Source organism: Macadamia integrifolia, chromosome 5 (assembly GCF_013358625.1).
Source record: "Macadamia integrifolia cultivar HAES 741 chromosome 5, SCU_Mint_v3, whole genome shotgun sequence".
Taxonomy (NCBI): Eukaryota; Viridiplantae; Streptophyta; class Magnoliopsida; order Proteales; family Proteaceae; genus Macadamia; species Macadamia integrifolia.
This window is the reverse complement of record NC_056561.1, coordinates 4,795,532-4,822,935: the sequence shown is the minus strand read 5'-3', so window position 1 is coordinate 4,822,935 and position 27,404 is coordinate 4,795,532. Positions and strand designations below refer to the sequence as shown.

At 39.4% G+C, this 27,404-nt stretch overlaps 5 protein-coding genes across 9 annotated transcripts; 1 reads left to right on the top strand and 4 right to left on the bottom strand.

The window, feature by feature from the left end:
- The first annotated feature begins 1,244 nt into the window (after positions 1-1,244).
- On the top strand, positions 1,245-6,297 carry LOC122079497 (probable methyltransferase PMT27). 2 transcript variants are annotated; one of them, XM_042646019.1, is made up of 8 exons: positions 1,250-3,496; positions 4,101-4,250; positions 4,387-4,657; positions 4,728-4,838; positions 4,929-5,103; positions 5,210-5,482; positions 5,569-5,763; positions 5,858-6,297. In XM_042646019.1, the coding sequence occupies exons 1-8, from the start codon at positions 1,724-1,726 to the stop codon at positions 6,057-6,059; spliced, it is 3,150 nt and encodes a 1,049-aa protein (XP_042501953.1). In that variant the 5' UTR covers positions 1,250-1,723; the 3' UTR covers positions 6,060-6,297. The 2 variants fall into 2 exon arrangements, with proteins under 2 accessions (XP_042501954.1, XP_042501953.1); XM_042646020.1 differs by lacking the exon at positions 5,858-6,297 and having other exon boundaries at positions 1,245-3,496; positions 5,569-5,767.
- A 2,178-nt stretch (positions 6,298-8,475) lies between these two features.
- Positions 8,476-11,323, bottom strand: LOC122079498 (glutaredoxin-C3-like). Of its 3 annotated transcripts, none has more exons than XM_042646022.1 (4): positions 11,191-11,323; positions 10,738-11,078; positions 8,894-9,174; positions 8,476-8,748 (listed from the first exon to the last, which is right to left on the bottom strand). In XM_042646022.1, exons 2-4 carry the CDS (start codon positions 10,911-10,913, stop codon positions 8,690-8,692), a joined length of 516 nt encoding a protein of 171 aa, XP_042501956.1. In that variant the 5' UTR covers positions 10,914-11,078; positions 11,191-11,323; the 3' UTR covers positions 8,476-8,689. The 3 variants fall into 3 exon arrangements, with proteins under 3 accessions (XP_042501956.1, XP_042501957.1, XP_042501955.1); XM_042646023.1 differs by lacking the exon at positions 11,191-11,323 and having other exon boundaries at positions 8,894-8,992; positions 9,101-9,174; positions 10,738-11,105; XM_042646021.1 differs by lacking the exon at positions 11,191-11,323 and having other exon boundaries at positions 10,738-11,113.
- Positions 11,324-12,120: 797 nt separating this feature from the next.
- LOC122079076 (coatomer subunit alpha-1) lies at positions 12,121-17,262 on the bottom strand. 2 transcript variants are annotated; one of them, XM_042645320.1, is made up of 4 exons: positions 16,933-17,262; positions 16,440-16,679; positions 15,474-15,968; positions 12,121-15,350 (listed from the first exon to the last, which is right to left on the bottom strand). In XM_042645320.1, exons 2-4 carry the CDS (start codon positions 16,645-16,647, stop codon positions 12,397-12,399), a joined length of 3,657 nt encoding a protein of 1,218 aa, XP_042501254.1. In that variant the 5' UTR covers positions 16,648-16,679; positions 16,933-17,262; the 3' UTR covers positions 12,121-12,396. The 2 variants fall into 2 exon arrangements, with proteins under 2 accessions (XP_042501254.1, XP_042501253.1); XM_042645319.1 differs by having other exon boundaries at positions 16,440-17,262.
- Positions 17,263-20,699: 3,437 nt separating this feature from the next.
- On the bottom strand, positions 20,700-21,595 carry LOC122079084. The gene has a single exon (XM_042645329.1). It carries the CDS (start codon positions 21,326-21,328, stop codon positions 20,915-20,917), a length of 414 nt encoding a protein of 137 aa, XP_042501263.1. The 5' UTR covers positions 21,329-21,595; the 3' UTR covers positions 20,700-20,914.
- Positions 21,596-21,961: 366 nt separating this feature from the next.
- On the bottom strand, positions 21,962-27,404 carry LOC122078894 (aldehyde dehydrogenase family 3 member F1-like). Its single transcript, XM_042645087.1, has 10 exons — positions 27,127-27,404; positions 24,820-24,888; positions 24,543-24,639; positions 24,252-24,458; positions 24,045-24,169; positions 23,665-23,769; positions 23,366-23,538; positions 22,982-23,072; positions 22,731-22,880; positions 21,962-22,613 (listed from the first exon to the last, which is right to left on the bottom strand). The coding sequence occupies exons 1-10, from the start codon at positions 27,322-27,324 to the stop codon at positions 22,377-22,379; spliced, it is 1,452 nt and encodes a 483-aa protein (XP_042501021.1). The 5' UTR covers positions 27,325-27,404; the 3' UTR covers positions 21,962-22,376.

Below are 27,404 nucleotides of genomic sequence, written 5' to 3'. Positions count from 1 at the left end.
TCAGGCAAATGAGGGGATGGATTTTTTAAACCAAGAAAGATAGAAGTCATTCCAACACTCTAAAGCAAATTTGTCAATCACCAATTTGTTTTGTCCTTAAATTTTGTAGACATTTGTTTATATCATCATCTAATCATATGTTGAATTTTAATATGATGTTGTGCATTAGAATAACGTTTTGAAAATTATTTGAAAAAAAAAAAAATGAATTCCTTTCAAAGAATTTTAATCCCAAAAATCCTATGTACTCCTATGAATCCAAGATCAATACATTCAAATTATACATCCATGTGACTGAGAGCTAGTGGTATTCCAACCATTAGTAAGTTGCATGGTATTCTATCCACTTTTTCAAGTTATGATTAAATCAAATTTATTACAATTAAAATACAAATGAATGGCTGAAAGTTTTAAAAGAAAGGTAAAAAAAAAAGGATGTCAAAACATTGGGGAGCACTAAAGTTTATTTTGAAAATTAACATGTGACCCAATGGCGATTGTGTATTTCTTATTCAATGGTTGTATTTGCCAATTCACATTTTCACATTATAAATTTGGTGGTTCATCACAACGGTTCCCCAAGGTAGACCTACCTCAAGTCCTCAAGGACTTCTACTTATAGCAAGAGGATTTCCTATAATGCTAGCGTGGGAAAAAATTTGTACAATACAACAATTAGTGTTAAAAAAATAAAATATATATATTATATATATATTTAGAACACACATTTATGAGAGGGTGTAAAATACATATATAGAACCCTCACTTTTTATGAGAGGGTGTAAAAAAATTCTCACATGGACAACATGTAGATCTATTGTTCTACCCTAATATATCACAAAACGAAAGAATTCATTGGCAAGAAAACCCTATTCACTTGTGGGGTCATTGTGCCAACACGCATATTAATTAATAAAACAACATGGGGCTCACGTGGTCAAGGACTTAGGTTAGGAGAGAGAAAACAATTAAAAAAAAAAAAAAACTTGTGAAAGTGCCGACAGTACTCTCTCATCCATATGGAACTTCTACCATTTTCCTATTTTGAATAACTTAACTTGAAATCATGTGTTGTTTAGTTTTCATTTTTTTCCTTTTCTTTTTTCTTTCTTTCTCCCAAGTGTGGTGGGTGGGGGGTGTTAAGGGCCATGCTAGGCTGTACGCACCAACACACTCAACCAAGCAAGGGGTAGTTTACCGTTGTTAACAAGGACCGACAACTCAAGAGGTCACTATGTTGGGGTCACTGACCCTTCCATGGATGGATGGACAAGCCCATAATGAAGTTGAATGCCCTATTTCACCTCTGGATTGGACTGAAACTAAAACAATGGGATCATGTCTGACACAAGACCATCAATCTGGGTTATTCCTCAATTATGCTGTAGTGTCCCTTAGTCCCTTTCTCTCTCATCCACATAGATCTGGATCTTCCACCATTTTCATCCTTAGATCCACTTCTTCTAAAACTTATAGCAAAGAGAGATACTTGTACAATTTGGGTTTGTTCCTCCAACAGATTCTCTCTCACTTATCTCCGATTTTTGGGGATCTCTGAATTGTAATTTGGACGGTTTCTCTCTCTCTCTGTCTTCTTCACACCCATACAAACCACTAAAAACTCTCCTTACCTTCTGGGTCTCAATTCTCTTGCCCTTTCTTCTTCTCCTTCTTCTTCTTCTTGTTTTCTTTTCTGTTAGAACAAAACTTAAAAGTTCAGAACATGGCTATAGGGAGGGGTCGCTCCAATAAGCGCTCATCTTCTTCATCTTCTTACATTCCCACGGTGTCTACGGTCATCTTCATTGGCCTCTGTTTCTTTGGCGTGTGGATGTTAAGTTCCTCCTTCGTTCCACGACAGGCCACCACCTCCATCTCCACCTCCACCTCCAATCCCGGCTTCATCAAATCCGAACAACGTCAAAGCCGGGACCCTCCTGCATTCGATGACACTCCCGGCGACCTCCCAGAAGATGCCGTCAAGGGTGACGGAGATAAATCCAAAGATACCATTAGTACCACCAATTACGATGAGAAGCTTCAGGAAGAGAAGCAATCGGTGTTGGAGATGCCAGGGCGACGATCAGACCCAATTACAAACACAAGGGCTACAATTACCGATACGGCAGGAAATGGAGATGGGGAGATTCAACAGCAAGAAAAATCAAGCGTGGAGGATGGTAAGAAGAACAATGATGCGACCAACGAGGAAAAGGATCAATCTTTCTCTTCCTCCACTGAAGAGAACAGGCAAACTCAAGAGCGAAGAGACTCTGTCGAAGATGGAGAACAGAAGAAACAAGAGATTCAAGAGGAAAGCAATGAAAACCAACAGCAAAACCAAGAGGCTCAAGAAGTTATCATTGAGAACCACCAGGTCGAGTCCGCACATACGAATGCAGAAACAGAAGAAACACAACCAACAAGAGAGGAAGAGAGCAATGGAAACCAAGATCAGCAGCAGAAAACAGAGATGGAAAGTGAAGAGAGGACTCATGAGCAGAACCAACAAGATACAGAGGTAGATCACGGCCAAGAGAGCCAACAACAGCAGAATTCCGAGACTACGAACAATGAGGGAGATAGCATCCATGGAGATCAACAGAACTCAGAATCAGGGATTAGAGAGGTCACGACCGAAGAGACCCAACAACAAGAAGAGAAAAGTTCATCAGAATCCCAGAAAACAGACGAAGAACATCCTCAGCAAAACGAACAGGGAGAGAGCACATCGGCATCAGCTGAGAATCAAGAAACTCAGCAGCAGCAGCAGCAGCAGCAGCAGCAGCATCAGAGTGAAAGTGAAAGCGGAAACACAGGATCCGAGAATCAAGAATCGCAGCAGAGCGAGACTGAAAGCACCCCATCTGAGAATCAAGAACCTCAGCAGCAGAGCAAGAGCGAAACCCATGAATCTCAGCAGCAGAGCGAGAGTGAAAACCATGAATCTCAGCAGCAGCAACAAAGCGAAAGCGACAGCACAGCATCTGAGATTGAGAATCAAGAAACCCAACAACAGAGTGAGAAGGAAAGCAATTCATTAGTTGAGAATCAAGAAGAACCTCAACAGAGTGACCAAAGAGAGAACGAGAGGGAAGTGGAGACCGGTACGAAGCAAGAGAACAACGAAGCAGAAATCACGGGCGAAGTGAAGGGAGATTCAAAGATGGGAATTCCGAAAGAGTCGAAGGAGTCGAAACGGGAGTGGTCAACTCAGGCAACTCAGTCCGAGAACGAGAAGGAAAGGCGCAAGGAATCCGAGTCCGACTCGGGGAAAAGCGGAAGTATCAATGGATACACGTGGCAGCAATGCAACGTCACAGCGGGTACGGACTACATTCCCTGCTTAGACAACGTGGAAGCCCTTAAGCACCTCCACACCACTGGGCACTTCGAGCACCGGGAGAGGCATTGCCCTGAAGAGGGCCCCACTTGTTTGGTCCCACTTCCTGAGGGCTATAAGTCTCCCATCGAATGGCCTTCCAGCAGAGACAAGGTATTAAATACGGGTCAGTTTGATTGGGTTGGGTAGGGTCAGGTCGGGTCGATTTCATGCGTATAACAATAATATATCAATGTTGGCCCAGGAGGGCCAGCACAATGCAAGTGGTCATACCAGTCACCATGGTTGAACGAGTGGAAGTCATAGTTAGGACATTTGAATTTATGACTCATACCAAATTCGTTATTCATCAACTGCACTCCCCTTTGGTCGATATCAATATTAATGTTAATACAAATATGCCATATCAGATTGGATCAGATCTTTCCTCAAGACTGTAGGGATGGTTTGGCGTGGGCTAAAGTTAGTGGCTTGTGCCATGAACTTGATACAGTGATGGATTGCAGGACTTGTGAACCTGGAAAAATCCTCTCTACCCTGAAACTTGGGTTTTGAGTTGAAACCTTTCAAATGGTATCAAAGGGAGTTGCTTATCCCCGTACCATGTAGAGCTCAAAACCCAAAATTCGGAGGGTTCAAACCAGCCTGGCACATAGGGTACTAGTAACCATAGCCTTCTCTTTTATCATCTCCAAGACTCAAAACGGTAGTTTCCATTCATCTAACTCTTTCAATTGTGGGTTACTGTAATGGGCAGATTTGGTATCACAATGTGCCTCACACAAAGCTGGCGGAGGTGAAGGGTCACCAGAACTGGGTGAAGGTGACTGGGGAGTTTCTCACTTTCCCTGGAGGTGGGACTCAATTCATACACGGCGCCCTCCACTACATCGATTTCATCCAGAAGGTGAAGTTCTTCCATTATATATTTAGCCCAGAGTTGTTCTTCAAAAATTTCTCTAGAAGTTCTAATTGAAATCTAATTATGATTCAACTAATTAATTTTGAACCAAGAACACACCTTTTGGGTTTTGATGATGCAGTCTGTACCTAGGATTGGATGGGGGAAGCACACTCGAGTGATATTGGATGTAGGCTGCGGGGTTGCCAGTTTTGGTGGTTACCTCTTTGACAGAGATGTTCTCACAATGTCCTTTGCACCTAAAGATGAACATGAGGCCCAAGTGCAATTCGCTCTTGAACGTGGAATTCCTGCAATCTCAGCTGTGATGGGTACCCAGCGTTTGCCATTCCCAAGCAGGGTCTTTGATCTTATCCACTGTGCACGTTGCAGGGTCCTATGGCATGCAGAAGGTCCTCATTCATAGAGTTCTCACTTCTCTTTCAATACTTTCTGTTTCTGTTTGGTAACTTTTGTAAACAGGTGGTCGTCTTCTTCTGGAGCTGAACCGTGTTCTTCGACCTGGGGGTTTCTTTGTCTGGTCAGCCACGCCTGTGTACCAGAAGCTGAAAGAAGATGTGGAGATATGGGAAGGTAGTATCTCAAACTGTATTCTTCTTTAATTTACAAGGTAAGATTTTATTGATTGAACTGAGAGAAATGAATTTGTTTTCTCTGTTTCAGCAATGACTTCACTTACTCTATCCATGTGTTGGGATCTTTACGCGATCAAGAAAGATAAATTGAATGGTGTAGCTGCTGCTATCTATCGAAAACCAATATCTAATGAATGCTATGATAACAGAAAACATAAGAGCCCTCCCATGTGTAAAAATAAAGATGATCCAAATGCAGCATGGTGAGTTCTCCATTAATCTTTCATTTTAATGTGGGTGAACACAAACCTGTAACTCTCTCTAGTTGCAAAGAATTATATAGCTTATTTGTGTATTCCATTTGTTTAGGTATGTACCTCTACAATCCTGCATGCACAGGGTACCGATCGGCAAGTCTGAGAGGGGCTCCAGATGGCCTGAGGATTGGCCTAATAGAGTGCAGAAAGCTCCATACTGGTTAAACAACTCTCAGATGGGAATATATGGGAACCCAGCTCCAGATGATTTTACAGAGGACTACACACACTGGAAAGAGGAAGTAAACAAATTGTATCTCACTGGTTTAGGTATCAATTGGCCGAAGGTGAGAAATATAATGGACATGAGAGCTGTTTATGGCGGGTAAGTCAGTCTGTTCTTGTTGTTCTTGAATACTATCTGCTGATAATAATGTATGAGATAGTGATCAAGGTTATTTTCTCAAACAGATTTGCAGCAGCACTGAAAGACCACAAAGTGTGGGTTATGAATGTGGTGAATGTGGATTCCCCAGATACACTTCCGATCATCTATGAACGTGGCCTTTTCGGCATATATCATGACTGGTGTGAATCTTTCAGCACCTATCCCAGAACATATGATCTCCTGCATGCAGACCACTTGTTTTCGAAGCTAAAGAAGAGGTAGGATGCATCAAAATAACACAGTATCGCCATTGAACATCTTATGGTATTCTATGTTATTCATAATGAAATGCACCTCTCCTGGTTTGCACAGGTGCAAAGTTTTACCTGTAGTGGTAGAGATTGATCGGATCATCAGACCAGGTGGTTATCTGATTGTTCGTGATGACTCCAACACAGTTGGTGAAATTGAGAACATGTTGAAATCGCTGCACTGGGAGGTTCATTATTCCTTATCCAAAGACAAAGAAGGAATACTGAGCGCCGAGAAATCCGAATGGCGACCAGAGTCATAGTCACCTCTTCTTGATCAAAGCAACAAAGCTTGTAGTTTCTTCAAATATGTAGAGCTATTGATAGTTACTGCCTAGCAAAATCTGACGCAACTCCCATTTGTTAGACAGTCCACAAGGTCATTCACTCATTGTACACCAATCTGCTGAATGGTATTTGTTTTCGGCCTGGGGATTTCATGTAAAACTTTTAAAATTTGTAAAATCAATGAGAAAAGCAATTGAGGAAAGTTTTCCTTCACCCACAGAGAAGGATTTACCCATTAATCTCAGGTCATCACCACTCCTCAACTACGTGAAAGCCAATCACAGCTCCCAGGCACCCATACAAGTGCATTGATAACCATTGGTGGAAGAATTCCTCCCTCATTCATGGCTTAAGGAAAACTCAGCCCAAAGCAATTTTAGCTGGAGAATGATGAAAAATATGGTCTGGTCTATTTCCGAAAACGAAAAAGACAATGTTGAATTGGTCTCGTATCAAATGTTGGATTGAAATTCGAACCATACTCTTCATTCCCCTTCTATTTTCAGGCATCAAATTCTTTCTTTCAATTTCTACCCCCCCCAAAAAAAATTCCTTTCTTTCAATAAGTTTCATTGGCAATGGATTTTCAAAGATTTATTTTGCCACTTGGACAATTATGAAGGGGCTGATCTTAACATGTGAGTTGAAAACCTTATAATCTACCTGTCTATAAAATTTAAGCCCCACCCAAGTGGTAGATATTTATACTATCCTTGGATTCCAAAATGAGCGTGGTCTCCAAGTAAACCATGCCCTTATCTATATGTCTGATATCTAACTTCTTGGAATTTTATTGGAAATAATATTAACATTCTATTTCAGCCTATGATTATATACTCTTTCTAGAGCACCAATCTTATTGCATTGTAAGTCTTGTCTTCCCTCCCAAGGGTTTTTTTTTTTCTTTTCAAGGGGGGGGGGGTTGTGGGTGGGACTAGAATGAGGATGTGTTAAGAGGTTTTGATAGATCATAGTTTAGGAATAGTAGTGAGAAAAGACATGCATAGTTTAAGTCTAGTCCCAAGTATGACCTTGGATAGATCTTTTGGAAGGCAAGAATTCATACAATCGACCCCCTTTAGGTGAGAATTCTTTGATTTGTTGTTCTGCGTTCCTTTGCTTTTACTTTTACTTTTACTTTTCTTTTGATGTCTTTAATCAGATCCATGTAGTTAACCCAATTTAGTTGGTATAATGCTGAGTTGTCGTTGTTGCAGGTATCGGATTTAAAAAATAAAGGAAAGTTAACCATAAAAATAAAAAATAAAAAAGCTTTTGATTGATTAATTGGCATATGTACCTTTTAATTATTTCCAACAGAAAAAGGAGTGCAATCCTTTAATTCTGGTCCACCTTCTATTATAGGATTGCTGGTGGCAGATATGGCTGCTGGAGCTGCATGTTGGTGTGACTCCTAAAAATTGCTCCCGCGAATTTTGGAATTAAGAATGCAAGATCGCTGGAGTTAGGCATTTGACTTTTAAAATCATTTAAATTCTAATGTGTTAGAAGGCTGAATTTGAAACTGTTTCCAAGGTAACACTATATGTTTTGTACTTCAAGCAACTTAAAACACTTGTAGAGTCACTCATATTATTCGAGATTATATTAAACTGGCGGATCATATAGCTTGCAAAGTTAACTTTGAGAGGCTAGCAAGGGAGTCTGTATGTGACTGTAAGTTTTTTCTTTCCTTATTCTAATATATATGCTATTTCCATCCACAAAGTGATGGAGTGGAGAGGTGGTGAAAATTGATGAGCGGTAGATTCCGAAAAGTGATTGTTTAGGTATCTATGTTCAATCATAAATAAAGAAAATAATATAGAGGATGATGTTTCACAAAGAACTAACATAGGATGGATCAAGTGGAGAAGTGCGTCTGGAGTATTGTGAGATCAACGTATTTTTTCAAAACTTAATGAAAAATTTTATAGGATAGCCATATGACCAGCAATGACGTATGATGTAGAATGTTGGGCATTTAAGAAGCATCATGTAGATAAACTTAGTGTAGTAGAGATGAGGATGTTGAGATGGATGGGTGGCAAAACTAAAGAGTAAAGAATGATCATATTAGAACTGATTTGGGAGTAGCTCCGATAGAAGATAAGCTACAAGACAGTCGTTTAAGAGGGCAAGGCCATGTTCAACGAAGGCCTTGAGTACTCTAGTACAGAGGAGTGATTTGATTTAGATTAAGGAAACTAAAAGAGCAAGGGGCATACCTAAAATGACCCTAAGAAAAGTGATGAGAAAATACAAGCATGCTTGAGGCATTGTATCAAATATTACCTCGAATAGAGATGATTGGAGGGCAAGGATCCATGTTGGTTGGGATAAGATTGAGTTGTTGTTTGTTGTATTTCCATCCACACACAAAAAAAAATATATGCCAAAATGCTTTATCACATGAGAACTAAGATATTAAAGAGAAAATACATCAATGGATCATTGAGCAAAACCTGTCATTAATTTGAAGTGGCGAAATCATTAACAATGGTATTAGTGCGGTCATTCTGGTCTACCTTCACGATCCAGAGATCCTTCTGTAACAACCATTACCAGCTCCAGTGAAATGCTTCAGTTTTCATGCCATAGTATTTCACTGATTTTTATCGAGGAGTTTCTGCAATTGACCACTCGAAACTGCAATCTTGAGATCTAATAAATTACAGAGAAAACAATGGTCAGAAAAATGATCAAGAATGATAAGATACAGAATGAATTACAAGTATCATTTCAGGGTAAAAGAAAAATAGAACAATGAAACATTGAAAAACATGTTCATGTTTAGTTGGGTACCAACCATCAGAGCCACCAATATGTTTGCCATTCACAAAAACTTGGGGTACAGTACGATGGCCCACTAGATCTAGAAGAACATCCTGAATCTGAGACCCATCATCTGTGTCCCAGTACACCAATGATATAAGAATCATTAGAAGCATGTGGACATATTTCATAGATATCTTTATGGAAAAAGATAAAAGATAGCAGCAGTGGTGTGCATTACCTCGATGATCAAGCTCCACAATAAAAGGCTGCTCATTTAGTTCACTGAATATGCGCTTGGCACGTAATGAATACCTTCAGGAGAGTTGAAAACAGAAGGTTATTAATTCTGCTGTATTTCTCTGAATTGAAGGGTAAATATATAATTTGATCACCAGCGCGGGTCAGCGATACATTTTAATACCCCAACCAGCACATGAGAAGCTAAAAATGCCCTTCTATACTGACAAGGCAGCAACAAGCACCACGCATGACTAAGGTTTTCATTAGCCTCTTCTTTAGATTATTGATCTTAAAGGCATGTTTGAATACAGTTCTACAATTCTTCCCTAAGGCTCCATCAGGTTTAATATAAAATTTTGAAAAGTAAAGTAATTTTCAGAAGAGAATACCAGTAATGGAGCAGAAAATAGTAACATTTCAGATATTAGTTGAAAAACTATAGTATAATATCTCCTTTGACATATTTTTCTACCAGAACTCTAAAGAATTTTAGTTACTATTGTTTTGACTACAAAATTATTTCAATATTTGTTGCAAAGAGGATCAAACACCCCCCCCCTTTCTTATTTTAACTTTACATCATTCAACATCGAAGCAGGCAGAGCTTGTGTAATCTCCATTTCTCTTATGAGAGAAGTGTAAAAGCAACTGAAAGGTCAAACGAATTTGCATTGGAGGAAAACTGCACGTCCGATGCCTGGAAAATCTCTTCTGGGTTTCCAAGGAAGCCCAATTTCTTCAGTTCTAGCCATACAATCCAAAATGTACTGAAAACTGTAATATTATATGGAGGCAAAGACCTCTTGCTAGTTTCTTTTTTTTCCCCCTCTCCCTTTCTTCAAGTACTTAACCCATGTCATAAGTCATAACAACCAGAACACAAAATTGTAGTTCCCATTTCGAACTTCTAAACTATACAAGCCATGCGTTATTATTTCACATTTACCGAAGAACATGAAGAAAAATACCTAACAGAACTGATACTCTTGTTGGAAGAGCATGAGTTTGGAGAGGCTCTTACTTTAGAAAATGAAAGACTGATACATTCAAGTATGCAATGTGTAGCAATTAGGAAACAGCCGGAAAAGTGAAAGAGAAACAATTGCAATAGAAATAATTGATCTGCCTACTCTTGTTTTCTCAAACATCTCATTCCCTACCCAAAAAAAAAATCCTATGGGGTTACCACTGCCTTGAGCTCGAAGATGAAAAATAAACTGTTGGGAAGGGAATAAGAAACACTCCAATATATAGAGCAAAATGATCAGGGGGCTTTTAGAGAATCAATAAGAAACAACTGGAAGTTAAAAGAATAAAGATCAGCCAAAGCAAATGAAACCCTTTTTTCTTTCTCTAGGTAATACCTATTCTAACATTAGAACTTCCCACCCAAATTTCAGGTAAACACACAAGCGCGTCCCTTTCAGTAGCAAGTTTGATCCTTTTTTACATAGAATAGAGTGGATCATCACAAGATACTCGTGAGTTCAATTGAAAATTGTTATTGTTGGAAAAATATTGTTTCGTCCATGCCCCATGATTCCATGAAAACACTAGGTCGGACTGCAACTGGAGGCATCTAATAAATGAACATATGGACGAGTCCATCGAATGTAGAGAGAGAGAGAGACTTACGGGCAGTAGGATTTGGAGAAGACGGCGATCCTGTTGGAATAGACGATATTCTGAACAAAAGCAGAGGCTGAGTTGAAGGCCACAGCGGAATCTGGTGCAGATACGAACAAAATCCCTAGAAAGATTAGCAGAAGAGACGAGCGGACTCCACCTAGTGAGCTGCTGCTGCTCTTCATCTTGCGATGATGTCCTTTGAAAATTTGAAAACAAACAACCAAGAAAATTAGGGAAAAAGGAAATGAAAATCCGAAATCCCCAATTCAGCAATTTCCTTCGCTCCGATTCCGCGATTTCAACCGACTGCTCGAACTTTTCGACCACGCAACCTACTCCGATGATGTCTGTAAAGTTTAAAGTCATGAAAATGTACTTAGCAAAAACAAAATCATTATAATAATAATGAAAAGTTAAGGCAAGTATGAGTCATGAGGGTGTGCACGAGGATATGCCAACCTGTCCGCTTGCGTGGCCAGACCAATGTCCGCTGCTAGGGTATGTGAGTATTTTCAGTGTATGGGATTGGCCAATTTTTTGCACCCACCTTTGTTGGCGTAGAACCACATGAGTGGATAAGGTTTTTTCTCCCATTATTGCATTTTAGTGAAAAAAATTTAACACGTAATTAACTCATATAATCGAGTTGGTCACACAGGCTTGTGTGAAAAGATCGTTGAAGATGCTCGAACTCAACCTCTCATTGTCCCCACTACACGTGCTAACATAAGCAACAGCAAACTGGTAAAGTTCTTTCTCCCACGTAATCATGTAATACTTTCAGATATTGAGAAGCGTGAAGCCACGAGAGTTCACTAAGCAAGCAACATAGAAAGGCGACAGAACAGTTTCAAACATAGGACAGCAAGGTCATTTCCTTAGAAAGCAAGATAGAGAGTACTAGTGTATCATTCCCTGGCGTACACCAACTCCCCCCCCCCCCCCCCCCCCCCCCCCAGCCTCCAGTGGCACCCAATCCCCCTGCAAACCACCATTGTAGTGGATCCACCTTAGCATATACAAAAAAATCAGTCTTCAAAGTGATACAAGACATGCCCCAATGCTATTCACATTTGAAAAATAGTAGACCTTTGTGACTAATAATTCACCGAATTTTAATTAGGGAGAGTGTTCTTGAGCAAGCAGTAGCTGAAGAGTATATTTTCAGTTTGGCCAATGGCTATCGCAAAGGTATTCCCAATAGTCGCACCTAACTCAGTTCTACAAACAAAAGAGTCATAGAAATAGTCTAGGCAGTGTAAGGTAAGGTAAAGAGTACCATCATCAACAACCAATCGAGACTACAATTAAACAACCGATCATTAAAATTAAATTTCCCACCTGAGTCTCCACCACCAAAAACTCAGTCATCCTGCCTGCCATTATCACTGAATTTAACAAGGCCATTTGCCATTCTCGTCCATAAAGAACTATCAAGTCAAAACTCAAAATTCTTAAGTTTATTACAGTAAGATTATAATCATCAAATTTGATTAAAAACTAAAAGAACAAAAACGAAAAGGGCAAGAAGAAAGACCAAACAATGCCAAGACACTTCTGTTTCAATGCTCCTACCTTGAATCACAGAAACATAACCAACCAACCTAAACGGTGCTATAAAGCAACTGGAGAAATTTGAAAAGACTCATCCACTAGAAGGTTCAATCATCTTATCTGGGAAGGGGAACAAAGCAAACCAGATGCATCTGCTCCAACCACTGCAAGATCACATACGGTACAGAGCTGTCCTTCCTGAGCAGGCACAAACCGAGAACTACAATATGGGCATGAGACATCCTTCTGACCGCGGTAGATTGGTACATGAGTCGCCCCACAAACCACAAATGGGTTTCTGAAGTCATAGTTGAGCTGGCTCACATCCTTCATGTTCCTTTCTGCAGCCTGGAGGACTTGTCTCGCTGTCTTTGCATGGCTCTCAACAGTGGGGTTAGTCTCTAACAGCCGCCTTGCAAAGTTAGCTGCTGTGCTAAGGTTTCCTGCCTTGTAGCAAACTGTCATGGCATTCAACAATGCCAGTCTCAAGTGTGGCATCTGCAGGTTGCAGTGGGTGAAGTAAGCTGCAAGCTCCAGCTGTCTTACAGGATTGTCTTTTATTTCCCTCCTCTTGAGCTCCATTTTCAATCCCAGCACATACTCCTTTGCTATGATAATTAACTCCTTAACTTCATCAACTTCCCTCCTTGACTCGACCACAATCAAAGGAATTGTATGAAGTACACTTAGGAAAAGCCGCAAAGCCTCAGTGAACTTCCCACCTGTTGTGGCCTTGTAACCCGCCTTAAGCTTCTCTTCCAACTGAGAGAAATCGTACACAAGGGCTGGAGGGCTCCTCACATTGGGACTAGCTGACTCGCTCCATCCTCTCTCAAGCGCCAATGGATTCACAGGAGCTGAAGAGAAAGCACGTAGGTAGCTATGGCTACCTGTGTGTAGATCAATAAACAGAGACTTCAAAGGAGCAAAGTTCTTCATGCCCAGTTGCCGGCTTAGCAAGCGCATGGCAGTATCAAAGTTTCCAGCAGCTGCTTGTTCCCCAGCAAGAGATGATCTCTGGGTCCAGATCTGACTGACTGACATGCCAGGAGTTGGCGCAACAAACACCATAGAACGAGCACTAGTGGCAGTTTGTGGGGTATTTACTTCAGGTGGTAGTTCTAGATCCTCAAGGTCCCATCCTCCTTCCTCATCATTTTCTTCATGTACTTCCCCATCCTCGGTCACTATGCCAATGTCTCCATTCTGCATGCCGTCCACATCAACAATATCCAAATCCTCACCCCAATCAGCATCAGCGGTCTCATCATCTTCTTCTTGGGCACTCCTGCCCACATTGTCCAATCCCCCCTCAAAAATGCCTTTCATAACTCTCAACAATGGCCAATCTCCACCACAAAGAACAGGCGAAGGGGGCATCAGAAGGGATGGAACTTTCCCCTCTCGAAAAGTGGGAACATTATCCCCCAGCTCAGCAGCAAGCCGCTCAGTAACATCCTGGAGACCATGAACAGCAGCTGTAACATAAGCAAGAGGCAAATGGCCAGCACTCTCCAAGATCTTGACACGCTCCCTGATATCACCCAGATAAAGGGCATTGTGGAATTGACCCATCACATCGTTCTTGATTTCGGCAATCCTCAGCATTTTAGACAGCTTATCCAAATTTCCTGTTATAAGATACAGAAAAGATAGCCTCTCAAAATTCTTTGTCCTCTGGTAAGCATATTCAACTATGCTGGCATTACCCTGACGAAGTGCCTCAACCCCCAACCTATACCAATGATCTTTCTCATCAATTTCTTTGGCGGAAGCAACAGCAATCTGGATATTTCCACTCTCCAGTGCCAGATTAAACCGTGTCCTCTCATCTTTCACAAAATGGAGGGCAACTTCTGGGAAACCTTTCCGTTGCAGGTATGCAATCATGGCCTGCCCACACAGCTGTGAGCTCCTAATCATGCTCATAACCTGATCATATCTTTTCCTTAAGAGTGAGAGCTTGAATATGTACTCAGTTGCATCTATGGTTATTGCACGATTCTTTCCATCGCGATCCAAGCAATAAACGGTATTACCAGAAACCTTTGTAATGTATATAGGAACATCAAGGGTCCTGATAATTCCACTGTCGCCGTTAGGAAGGCAGTACTTGATATGGTTCAGTGTTGTATATAGGAAGACACCATTGTCATCCCAAGCTCCACTTTTCACACGGATTGTCTCATGAAGGGTGCAACGGTGCACAAGTTTCTTACTTGCAATGATGATTGCATGTTTGCTCAACAATGCAACACTCTCCATGTCATTTGACCAAACAACATATTTAACAAAAGGGGTCTGCAGATCACCAAGAACAATTCTCTGTTGGAGATCAAAGATGACCACTTTATCATCTGCCCTGCACAGCAAATTGCCTGTTCCAGCATAAAATATTGCATCAGCAGCAATAGGTAGCGCACTCTTCTTCACAACCTCATTTTTAAGGTTCTTCACTAACACTTGGTTGTTGCTTTTGTCAAGAACAGCAAACCTGTTCCGAGCGACAAAAACAGCTGACCCTCCAACTCCTCTCCTCGCCTCTTGCACGGTATCACCCCTGCCAACGCTGTCCTTGGGTACAACATAAAGTTCATAGGAACCCCCATCAACATCTGAGCAGATCAGGACAACATTTTCTGTAGGGCTATACGACATTGTCCTTGGTCCTTGGTTAAGGCTGGTGGAACCAGGGCGTCGAATTGGGATCACTTGAGTGTCTTTCTGAGTTGAAAACTCATAATACCGAAGGAAACGGTCTTTAACATAGAACAGAGAATCGCCACTCAAGGAAAAAGCAGGTCTTTCTCTCTCCAACTTGAAAACTATCATACCGCTATCATGACCAGCTGCCAGAAGGTTCATTTCTGGATGAGCCGCCATGATCCAGAACCGATCATGCTCCCTTCGGAATGTCTGAACACCGGTCCGCTTTGTCACATCCCACACCCGAATACTTTTGTCCTCTGAATTGGAAACAATAATGTCCTGCCTAGCATGAAACAACACACATGACACATTATTCATGTGTCCCCTCAATGTGTCTACTTCCCAAGCTTTCGTATCTGAAGACAAAGAGTAAGTCAGCCTTAATGGCATCATTCCAGACAAAAGAACAAAAGACAGAAACAAAAGATAAAACTGGAAACTATAAAAGAAAATAAAACAACAGATTTTTAAATCATTACCATTCATGCGCCAGAGTTTCAATTGGCGATCATCTGCTCCAGACACAATCAAAGGCAGGGTAGGATGGAACGAAGCCCAATTGACTCCCCGATCATGCCCTTCCAAGACATACTTGACAACAGCATCAACACCACCAAACAAATCTGTGTTCATCTGACTCAGTCGTAGGATGTCATCTGCAGGGGAAACTGTCTTCTTCCTCAAAGCACCAATATCCCAAACACGAACTGTCTGATCCAATGAGGCAGAGACAACGAGGTCTTCCTTAGGATGGAAGGAGGCACACATAACGTAATGGTTGTGGCCAGTTAAAACAGATATACAAGTGCGAGATTGCCAGTTCCATATTCTGATAGTCTGATCATCACTTGAACTAACAATCCATGGGTACTCATTGTGAAATTGAACAGTACGAATGTAATCCAAATGCCCAAGAAGAGTAAACAGACATCTGTGCATCTTGTAATTCCACACTTTGATCTTGTAATCATCTCCTACAAAAGCCAATGTTCTCCATAAAGCAAGGAAAAATGTCTGCAGAACTCTTCTAATAACACATGGTGCATGAATAATATCAAAGAGACAGTTAGGCACTTAAATCAATCAGTATAAGTAACCACAACCAGAAATTTGACAGACATCATGTGTCAGACAAGTGTTCTGATTGTCAAATAAGTTGTCAACTGAGACAGTGGGGGGGAACCAAGCACTACAACGAAGGGCAAGAAAACACATTTATTGACTGGATCTATAGGATCTATAAGTATGCCAACAAATCCTATGAGGCAGAAGGCACAAAAGCTATATACGATCCGAGTATGAACAGGATCAACTTATGACACAAAATTGAATTAGAATATATAATCGACAGAAAAAGGACTCCAACACCACTCATCCATGAAGAACTGTGTACCATTGCTTAGCAAATAAGACAGAACTGTTCAAGCATTGGCAGATTTCCATACCTCCGGAGACGAACAGCGGCTGAGATTTATGAAAATGGACACCACGAACGGGCCCATCATGCTCATCGAATTTGTCGATAAGAGTCCCCATCCTGTAATCCCAAAGCTGGATCACACCACTGTGAAGACTCGCAAGAATCCATGGCCTCTTAGTATGAAAACTCAGGCCCTTCACCCGATTACTCTTGGTCTCGAATTTCGTCAGCATCGTCCCCACTCAAGTGTAAAAAAAAACAAACCCTAACGACGCACAAGAACACAAAGCAAATAGAATCACAGCTTTCAGCGTCACAGAAAAAACAATTAACACGTCCTCCAATCCGTCAATTGATTGATACGAAATCAAATTATTGATCTATACAGTTTTCCAGCAACCAATTTAGGGCAACGAAATGATCCCGATGCTCAGGAGCAGGCAACAGAAATAGATCTCAAGAGATAAGATTTATCTACACGATAGGAGATTATGGGATGGAGAGTGACAAAATTTCACCTCAGATCTAAGAAGAACAAGTCCAGATCAAGCGGAATCCATCACTGTCCCCGAATCGCCATCATCAGCAGCACTAGAGGAAGGAAATCAGAGGTCAGTGACAAGAAGAGGGAGCGTAGGATAAGCAGAGGGTGTAGGTTAGAAGCGCCGAGATCGGGTCCTGAGAAGAGAAAGAGAATAAGAGACAGAGAGGTGTGCCCTCGCAGATCTGGCTACCAGTGTCTGTAAACGTGCTGTGCTGCGCTGTGTGCGAGACAGAGAGAATATAGAGGGAGCGAGGGAAAGGGCATAAAAAATGCAAAATAAACGAGCCTCGGCTGAAGTTTAATCCCTTTCTTTCTCTCTATTAGTAGATTTGTAGAAAAGGCTACTGAAATCGGAATCGTATCGGCCGAATAGGCCGACTTTGGATCAGAAACGATTGTGGATTTGTATTTTTTTTTTCACAACTCGTACCTGAGTCAACTAGGATGACAGCCCAGAGAGCGACCACCAAGGGAGAAGGGGGTATACGAACACCAAACATTGATTACGATTGATTTATAACGGAATCAGAACTGACCAATTCAATCTCTTATTCTCATTTTCATAACCATACAACTAGTAGAGTTGGGCTGGGTTTTAGGGATGGGGGGCTCTCTTCTATGGCGCGGCATCTGATGGCCTAAACACCTCGAGGTTTGCATCTGTGTGTTGAAATATATGTCCGAATGCTTCATGTCATCAAATGTGCACTGTCACCCCTTTGGCACCATAGATGAGCCAAATATGGGTTTTAGTTATTTATGTCAGTTTTGTATTAGTATCCATATATATTGATATTGATACATGTTGGTTCATATCGGTTTGATTCAATACCGAAATGTTCTTTTAATTAAAAATACATAAATCACTTTTCGATCATATTAACCAATATTCATATTGGCATTGTATCAATATCAGACTCCAATGACACAGATACATATCAATCAATACTCGAAGTAAATGATATGATATCAACGATGAAGAGGACCAAGCTTCTTTGCACCTATGGTGAGGAGGAATTTCTAGACACTCTCACTGATCCCGTGGGATTGCATTAAGGAGGTGTAATCTCAACTTTGTCAATAGAGGTGGGAACGTAATCACATGATCACATCATCACTGGGAAATAAATTACATTGCTTCATGGGTTAAGGAAAACTTAGTCCTAAATTATAATTTTCTTTTCCTTTACATTAACATTACTTCTATGAGGTCTTTATGTGCCAAACTTAATTGGTATTTTATTGTCATTTGTGATTTCAACAGCATATTTGTTATCTTTCCACAGACATCATATGATTGTGCTTAAGTTGTATAATTAACCTATCATGATCTTTCGTATAACATTATTATAACAGTGATCCATGTAACTGCAAATATCATCCTATTGTCCAGATTCAATTTTGAGATCTTTTTTGTAAGCATTTAATATACCTTGACGTGTGAAATATTTGATTGAATCACTATATGACCATCAATTATGTATGAAGCTGAATGTTAGACAATGAAGAAACTACATATAAACAATCATAAGTATGGTTATAATATAATTGATTAAAGAAAAAAAAATCATGTAGATCACCCATTAAGTTGTGATGAAGCTGAATTGAGTTGGGTTGAGTTGAGTTGAGTTAAGTTGGTTCAATATCCAATTCGACATTACATTATTTGTCAAGAGAGTGTGTTCTACACTCCTATGGTTTTATCCAAGTGCACTCTGAGCAATCGAGAAATCAATTGTTCAAGCGAAGACCTTAACACCCATTTTTTTTTTTTGCTAACCAAGGTGTCTGGTTCAGCTTACGCGCACCTCAACTAATACTCAGGAAAACTAGCACAGCAAACCACCGCCATGATCTCCACTTAAATCATAGATGTACAGATGGAGAATCTAACCTTATACCGTATGCCTAATTTACACAATCCCCAATTCGCCTTAACCATCTAGGCAACCCACAGGTGGGTACATAATAAATAAAAAAGCACACGCACACTCATACAATACGTATGATAGGATTTGGCCTTAATAGCCGCTTGTTATGTAGTGTTGCGAGCTAAAGTAAATGTGAAAAAGAACTTCAAAAGTCAATATTTTCACTTCAAACTCCAAAGTAAATAATTACAACATCATACGATTGTACATTGCACCTAGAATGTGACCAAACAAAAGTTGCATCTAGAAAGCTTCGAAAGTAGGTATGAACAATAGCTCCTTTTTTTTTTTTTTCCTATTTGACGAAAAGAAAAGGAACTTATGAAGATAGAATATTGTTCAAGTTTTACGTAGAACACCTTAATATTATGAACAATCATTTTTTTTTTTAATGATTTTTATGAATAATAACACTTGATTGTTTTACCCTACCCATATGATAAGTACCAACAAAGGCATTATCGACTTGAAACAATAGGGGTAGGATAATTATGACCCTGAATGAGTATACTTTTCCTTTAGTCATAGTGGAGGAAAACATGTCCCTCATCCTTGAAAATGAAAGAAAATGGCTGTAAATTTTTATTTATTTAGTTATTTATTTATTTTTAAATCTATTGAGCAATTTTTATTTTATTTTTCAATCAAGTTCCTTGCATTTAAATAAATATAAAATAACATCACTTAACAATGTTTTGTCATCAATTTTAAAGCTATTTGAATTAATTACAAAATATAGTTTTCTTCGCCATGACAGAATAAGTATTCCTTCACCATGGGTTATGACTTATGAGAGAGCAGATCTAGTTCACGTATGAGAACGGTCCTAGTCCGTAGATATAGAATCAATTTTCTCTCTCTTCATTAAATAGATTCTATATCCACGGATCAAGAGTGTACGAGAACATTTTCGTGCGTGAACTTGATCCGTTCACAGGTTATGATGGGTGGGAAAAAAAAAGGAATAAAAAGGGGCGTATCTAATGCACGAGGCTCCTACCAATGCATGTATACAACATTACTCCCGATTTACAAATAGACTATTTGTCAATTCAAGCCTACGACCATTAGATTGCAATGAAACAACCTCATCATTACGTCAAAATCCACCATCTAGGGAAAAGAATAATTATGACAATAGATTTGTGAGTGTTTGTTTCCAGAACCTCCTCTTAATTACATAATGAAATGGTAGATTTTTTTGTTTTTACCAACTTCGCCTACAGGGCAATGTTAAAAAAAAAATTTCTAAACAGACGTAAACTGTTTAACTATGCTCTTTCCTCTATTATGTAATTCATTATTTTTCATCTATCAAAAAAAAAAAATCTTGTTCTAATTATTTTCATTTCAGTCTTACATGGTATTGTCACAGGTGTCAGTCGCCGCCACGGATCGATCATATTGACCCATTTCGGATTGGTTACGAGTCTTCAACCGACTCCAATCCTGGACGATTCATATTCGAGCTGGATTGGCAGATCGGAATCGGGCTTAGTTGAATCAGCCAAAATCGAATTCCAATTCAGCTTGGAATGATTGTCAAGATGTCACTCTAAATTTGTCTTTTCATAAAAAAAAAAATTTGGTAAAAGTCTTTTCATAAAAATTTGGTGAAAACGATTTGATCAAAAAAACAAAAAATCAAAGATGTGGCCTAAATCCATCACTCTTTGCAATGAATGTGGTGGTACGTTGAGCATTGAATGAGCGAGAACCTCCAAACGCATGGCTAAATGCTCTCAACTATAACTATCCAATGCTCATCGCACTCACCGAATAATCGCCCAACAATTTACACAAGAAAGGGTTAATACAATAATGAGGCTTCTCAAGAATCGATATCCTTCACTTTTAATTTACACAACAAATTTTTTTTCCCACAGGAATACAAGAGAAATTGGAGAAAACCCAGTTTTTACCCACAGAAATACAGGAGGAAATCGGAAAGGAAGAGATAAGAACCACTCAAATGGAATCCGCAAAGGGGTAGAGTCGATGTGGTTTTGAAAAATTGATTTTTTCTTATTTGGATTGAGTAGCTTTTCCATAACGGTTGTTGTAATCTTCAAGCTCATCGTAATAGATGTCCCAAACGCATCGAACGCATCCACTGCCGCAACAGTCTCCAGGCTCTGGTTTCTCCGGCGGCGGCGGAGGAGGTGGAGCTGGTACCTCTAATACCTCTTTCGCTTTGTCTTCATCTATCTTCCCAATCAACGGATCCTGTTCCTGTTGCTGTTGCTTCTTCTTCGCATCATCTGCCATACCTGATGTCGTAAACTGCCGAGAAAGATTAAGTTCAGGAAGACGATGTCGATTTTTATGATCGAAATATCTACGCGGAGGATTAGGAGGAAAGCAAGCCTTACGATTGATGCTGAAGCTATCAATTCCTCGCAAAGCGATCCCTTTTACGCTCAGGCTAGGGCTTCTCATCACCAGCTCTTCAGCATCTCTCGGACGACTAACCCTCCTCTTCAATGGATACCTCGATTCACCTCCCAATGATTTTGTCACGCACCAGAGCTTTTGATCGGTGAAGAAAGGTCAGCGTGTGACGGATAAATAACCTAGAGCTCTAGAATCTGCGGCTTTTTCCTTCCCTATTTCCATCACGATTCACGACTCATGACCAAAATTTTAAAACTCGGGATCGGTGTCAACCGCGGATCGGTAAAATTTTAGATCATTTTACCCTTGCATCTTATGGATCAGGCGCGAGCGATACCCATCCGATCTGAACGATCCTATCAGGGGTTTGAGAGATCAATGAGATATCCCTATGAAGAATACGGTACCAGGGGTTTGAGAGATCGGTGATAAATTTTAATCTCATATCGCCAATGAGGAGGTTGTTGGGCTAGTTAATAACCTTTAGTATCATTAATATGACACATAACATTTTAAATCCTTGAGGCCAATGGATCAAAGATAACAATATTGTGCCAATATTAATGGAATTGAGACGTTACAATCCACCTCGAGTGGGCCTACTTACATTTGCCACATTGTGAGGTGGTGTGATGAAAACAGAAAACCTTAGAATTGGCCAGATCAGAACATCCATCGTGATTGGTAACAACTCAACCATTTTGATTATGATTTAAGAAACATTGCATTAGTGGAAATAGCTCCTCAAGCATATGAAGGCGCCGAGGACCTGAACAAACTTAGTGGGGACTAAAGCTCTATAACTCTCAACATATCAACAGGTATAGAAAATGTAAAGCAATAGAGCTGCCCAAAGAAAAATAAGTGCATTATAGCTGATATGCTTATTATACATTGAAATACAACTGAAATTGAACGATGTAAATGTTTGAACTTTGAAAAAACAATCAACCCCAAATAACCCTGTTATTAGTTGCTGGAATCATCCAAAATCCGTTCATCTGTCTTAGTCAAAGAATGATTGGTTTTTATTAGTTGCAGGAGCTGTAGGGGCCTCTTAAGTATTATAGTAACTGCTGGAAGGATTTGATAATCATCTCTTCAACCCCGTCAACAGAAGCAGCAGCCCAAAGTAATCGAAATGATAAAGCAACCTGATAAATTTAAGCTTGTAATCATTCCATGGAGGGTATCGAGCCGGAGGTTCCATGAAGAAGCGTCTGCGAAGAACAGCCTTTTGATGGCTGAATGTGTCAAAAGAGAACTTCCCATGGTAACTTCCTATACCACTCTCACCAACACCACCAAATGGTAATTCTTCAGCTAAGTACTGCAAGTAGAACAAATCTATGCATTAGTGCCCTCAATAAAATTGGTAACTGCAACTAAATGACATGATTTAGATTAAAAGAAAATCTAAGAACTAAGGTTGTAAATGGTGCAATACATGAATGAGGACATCGTTAAATGTTACACTTCCAGACGATGTTTCTGATAACACCTGCCTCTTCAGCATTTCATCCTTGGTGAAGACATAGATTGCAAGTGGTTTTGGCTTTGAATTTATAAATTCAATGCTTTCCTGAATATTCTTCAACTGGAGAAGGGAAAATTATGAAACTTTCTTCAATTATTTCTTCAACAAATGCCAAATATGAAAAATTATGCAAGAAGATTGCAAGGTTAAAGATTTCATACTGTGATTATTGGAAGTAATGGGCCGAAGATTTCTTCTGTCATGAGCTCAGATGCTTGTGGTGGATCCAGCAAGATTGTTGGCTCAATAAGCCTAGAACAAAGATCAGAGATTACATTGGATTCATAATATATATCACTGTAGTGTAACATTCATGGTTGTTCATGTGCAAGCTAACATCTAATCTTTGTACCCGTTATCTATAACTACCAAAAGATTGTCACTTACCATCTTCTGAATACCATGAAAATCATAATCAGAAATTACAGTTTCTCTTTTATCTACTGAACCACCATGAATGGTTCATGTGTCCCAACCATCTAACAGTCATTAACCTTTTCTACAATTATAACTACAAGATAAAATGAAAAGGATTATGGAATTACTGTTTCTCTTCATCTACTGAACCACCATGGACAACTGAAGCTGAAACTCCTGGTTCTTCGAGAATTCTACGCAATCTCTTAAAATGATGCTTGTTCACAATCTTTGCAATAGTCCTTGACTCTGCTGGGTTTTCACCATAGAGTCCCTTGATTGACTTCTTCAATAAATCAATCTAAGAGGGAAAACAAAATAAAGAGATTGAGAAGAATATGTCAAACTCTGAACTTTCTATAACTAATAACTAAAACCAAATCACAGACTGGAAATGAGAGAAAAGTGGGCTTATTAGTATAAAAACCAGAGTCGATGCCAACTTCTCCTCCACAAGTAGATAATCGACGGCTAAGCATGCTTGGCCAGTGCAGCATCCCCACTTCCCTGATACTATTCTTTTAACAGCCATCTAAAAGAAAGCATAAAAACAAGAAGTAAGATATGTCTCTAGCATTCTCTTTTTAGTGTTTATTCCACAAGAAAACTTGGTTAGATTAGATAGCCCTCCCTTATTCATGATCATTCTGTATTAACAGTATGCTTTGTACTTCTATTTGATCATCTAAATGACTCTTCCCAGACCAGATAGCATATGATTAAAAAGAGAGGGAGATTGAAACAGAGTAATCATGGAATTCAACACAACATTACAGAAAAAAATAAAAAATAAATAAAAAGACTAACCTCTCTGTCAGAGGAGCTCAATCCGGAATCGAAGACAACAGGGCATTTCCCACCCAACTCCAGGGTAACAGGCGTAAGATGTTTAGCAGCTGCGGACATGATTATGCGTCCGACTTGTGTACTCCCTGGATGTTTATGGGTAATGGTGTTAATTAGTAGCAGAACCATATATTCAAGTGGAAGGCCATATAGCTATGTGTGTATTACCAGTGAAGAATATCTTGTCCCATTTCTGTTCTAAGAGATGCTCTGCTTCGGTTACTCCTCCCTCAATGACCTTAATGGCTTTAGTGTCCATATATCTTGGGAAGGCTTTGGCCAGAAAAGAAGAGGTTGCAGGAGCATGTTCAGAAGGCTTTATAACTGCTGTACACCCTGCTGATATGGCTCCTATCAATGGTTCCAGTGTCACTCCTACCGACAAACACCTTGTGAGCATTAACCTCTGCTACTATTGAGCTCTACCTAGAACAGGGAAAAGCCAAAGAAACAACTCACCGAGGGGGAAGTTCCAAGAAGAGAAAATAAGAACAAGCCCAAGAGGTTCAGGAACCACTTCAGATGTCGCCGGAAAGAAAACCAACGGTAGTTGGCCCTGTCCCATGAACATGAAATGCCATTAACACAAGAAATTTGAGAAAAGGCTAATGAAAAGAATCATACGTGGTACTAACCATACATGGTACTATAACATTATGATGAGCGATACTGACTGCAACACAAAAAATGATAGTAAAAAAAAAAAAAAAATTTGAAGAAGAAGGGGTAAACTAACCTTTTTGGGCGCCATCCATTTCTCTACATTGCTCAGAGCATGATTCAAAGATTTTAGTAGGACTCCTACCTGAAGAAACAACAATAGAAGAAGAAACAAAAGAGGAGAAAAAAGGAAAAATAATCAGAACAAATATTCATGGGGGAGGTTTCCTTTAAAGGCAGGGGAATAATGAATCTCCATGCTACATCAATGAAGGGGTGAGTATACATTATGTAGGACCCATATGGGCAGAATAGGAGATATAGTATTAATGTGAGCTCCACTGTTTACTATATAATAATGGTATAAGGGAATCTGAATATGGGCGCAGTGTAACACTCTTTTTCCTATACCCGCACACATCTCAAGCCCCGGGATACATGAATACTCATATATGCCTAGTGGTGTCACAACCTAGCTTGAACCGGTAAAATCGATCGAAACTGATCGATAAAATCCAAATCAAATCTATCTTTATTGGATTGGTTCAATCAGTCCAAATCAAATCGAGCAATAATGAAACAGAGATAAATCGATAAAAAAATAAATGATTATGAGATTATAAATTGGTGAATTGACTATCCATTTTTTACAATATTAGTGAGAATATTTTTTATTATAAGGGGAATCGTTACAAATCATTGAATATTAGGTTATGAATAGAGAAATTGAATTGTAAATTGTAATATCCTTCAATTGATTTCCTTATTTATTATACAAAACTAGTTTGATAGTTAAATAAATGGTTGGATAATAGGGTTCATTTTGTGATTTCAATATTAGTTATCTTCTTAGTAATTTGTTATCCATTGGTTTTAATATTAGTTATCTTTCCCTTACAATGATAAACCATAATTTAATCATAAAGTTAAAATTTTTTTATTCATCAAATCTTGTCACTATAAGTTATGAATGTAAGATTTCATTATGGCTCAAGTCCAATAATAAATTGATCAAAGCCGGCATTAAACTGATATTGAAAAATCGAAATAAACCAAAACCAAACCGGACCAAAACAGACAAAAAATCGAAATTCCTTAAGAGATTGGTTTTGGTCTCCCTCATTCTTAGACTTAAACCGACTCAACCTAATTGAAACCAAACCGATCCAACTCATTGACACCCCTACATATGCCAATCATTATATCATTATCTCATATTGTAATTATTATGTAATTATTAACTTATGTGTTTGTTTCTCTCCTCAAATTCAAAAAAAATCATAAAAAAAAGTTAAGATTTAATTTTTTTTTTGGGCAAAGTCATGGTACAACAAGATTTTCCTTATCTAATTATGCAGCCACAATTGCAAGAGATAATATGGATCATGTAAAGCCTCCATAGGGTCCTCCAATAGCAGTCATGCAATAGGGAAAGGGCGATAAAAAAGAGTTCATGCCGTTTCCAATATTGCTAAAATGGGCTGGATCAGATGGATCCAATGATTTCAATCCACTTCAATCAAATTTAATATGGATATTAGATCATAATTTCATATCCGATTTCATAATTGACTCAGATTCAAATAAAACAAGCAAATCGCAAACCTAAGTAGAAAGGGGAAGTAAATAACGAATTGCAAGAGTCCGTTTGATAACACTTCTGCCGTTTCTGTTTTAAGAAACGGCAGAAACATAAATTTTCGTTTCTAGAAACAGAAACAGAATTGAAGGTGTTTGATAAGTCATGTTTTTAGAAGTCGATGGTAACCAGTGAAAAAATTGCCACAAGTCGTTTCCAGAAACGGTGCTTTGTTTCGCCTAGGTCGTTTCTTGAATCATAAATAAGTAAAAATTTCTATTTCTATTTCTAAAAATAAGTGAAACGAAACAGTTTTATCAAACGCTTTTTGCTCCATTTCTACTGCTTCTGGAAACAGAAACACATTTCTTGAAACGTTATCAAACGGGCCCTTGGTTCCAACTCGAGACCCTTGGTAAGCATGGTGTAAGCTTTAAATTTTCATATCCGATCCATATACCTGACCCATGGGTCAGATTTGGATCTAGCATCAGGGAACCAAATAGGATCCTGATCTGTCATTTCTCCTTATTTTAATCACTAAAGATTTGCAAATTTTTCAATAAAACTCCAACAAATCACAGATTCTTGAAAATATTAACATCTTTCCGATACTAATTTCTAAGATTAATTCAGGATTCCAACAGATTTGATCAGATAGAGATTGAAGTAGATGGAGAGGCCAATTCCAAGTTCTTAAACCTTGCCATGGACACTATATACTATCAAGCTCTGAACTGAAGACGGAACTGCGTAACTGAACTCCAGAGACTAATTACTTAATTGAGTTCATCAATTACTCACCTCATCTCGATAGGCTTCGATGCGATGCTTTCCTAGATCTTCATGGAGAACGGCAAAGATTTGTTCTTCCTGTTCGCGAAGGAGCTTGACGAGAGATCGGAGTTGTGCCTTCCTCCACGCCACATTTCGTGTTGCTCCACTCCGAAAGGTTTGTCTCAGCTCCTCCAGGTCTTCTTGCAGGGCCAACAATGGTGCCATGGCTTTTCTTATGGTTTTTCAGAAACTTCACTTCACTCTCATTAGCTTTCGCCTCTCACAGAAGAAGAAGCCGTGAGGGA

Excerpts from the sequence above, each read along its gene's own strand:
- LOC122079497 (XM_042646019.1), top strand. The coding sequence starts at position 1,724 with ATGGCTATAGGGAGGGGTCGCTCCAATAAGCGCTCATCTTCTTCATCT. Across the intron at positions 4,658-4,727 it reads GGTCCTATGGCATGCAGAAG|GTGGTCGTCTTCTTCTGGAG; the intron begins GTCCTCATTCAT and ends TTTTGTAAACAG. Across the intron at positions 5,104-5,209 it reads GATGATCCAAATGCAGCATG|GTATGTACCTCTACAATCCT; the intron begins GTGAGTTCTCCA and ends CCATTTGTTTAG.
- LOC122079498 (XM_042646022.1), bottom strand. The coding sequence starts at position 10,913 with ATGAAGAGCAGCAGCAGCTCACTAGGTGGAGTCCGCTCGTCTCTTCTG. Across the intron at positions 9,175-10,737 it reads TTCTCCAAATCCTACTGCCC|GTATTCATTACGTGCCAAGC; the intron begins GTAAGTCTCTCT and ends ACTCTCCTGAAG. Across the intron at positions 8,749-8,893 it reads ACATATTGGTGGCTCTGATG|ATCTCAAGATTGCAGTTTCG; the intron begins GTTGGTACCCAA and ends GTAATTTATTAG.
- LOC122079076 (XM_042645319.1), bottom strand. The coding sequence starts at position 16,647 with ATGCTGACGAAATTCGAGACCAAGAGTAATCGGGTGAAGGGCCTGAGT. Across the intron at positions 15,969-16,439 it reads GCCGCTGTTCGTCTCCGGAG|GAGATGATTACAAGATCAAA; the intron begins GTATGGAAATCT and ends TGGCTTTTGTAG. Across the intron at positions 15,351-15,473 it reads GAAACTCTGGCGCATGAATG|ATACGAAAGCTTGGGAAGTA; the intron begins GTAATGATTTAA and ends CTTTGTCTTCAG.
- LOC122079084 (XM_042645329.1), bottom strand. The coding sequence starts at position 21,328 with ATGAGAAGCCCTAGCCTGAGCGTAAAAGGGATCGCTTTGCGAGGAATT.
- LOC122078894 (XM_042645087.1), bottom strand. The coding sequence starts at position 27,324 with ATGGCACCATTGTTGGCCCTGCAAGAAGACCTGGAGGAGCTGAGACAA. Across the intron at positions 24,889-27,126 it reads TCGAAGCCTATCGAGATGAG|GTAGGAGTCCTACTAAAATC; the intron begins GTGAGTAATTGA and ends TTGTTTCTTCAG. Across the intron at positions 24,459-24,542 it reads TTCTTGGAACTTCCCCCTCG|GAGTGACACTGGAACCATTG; the intron begins GTGAGTTGTTTC and ends GTTTGTCGGTAG.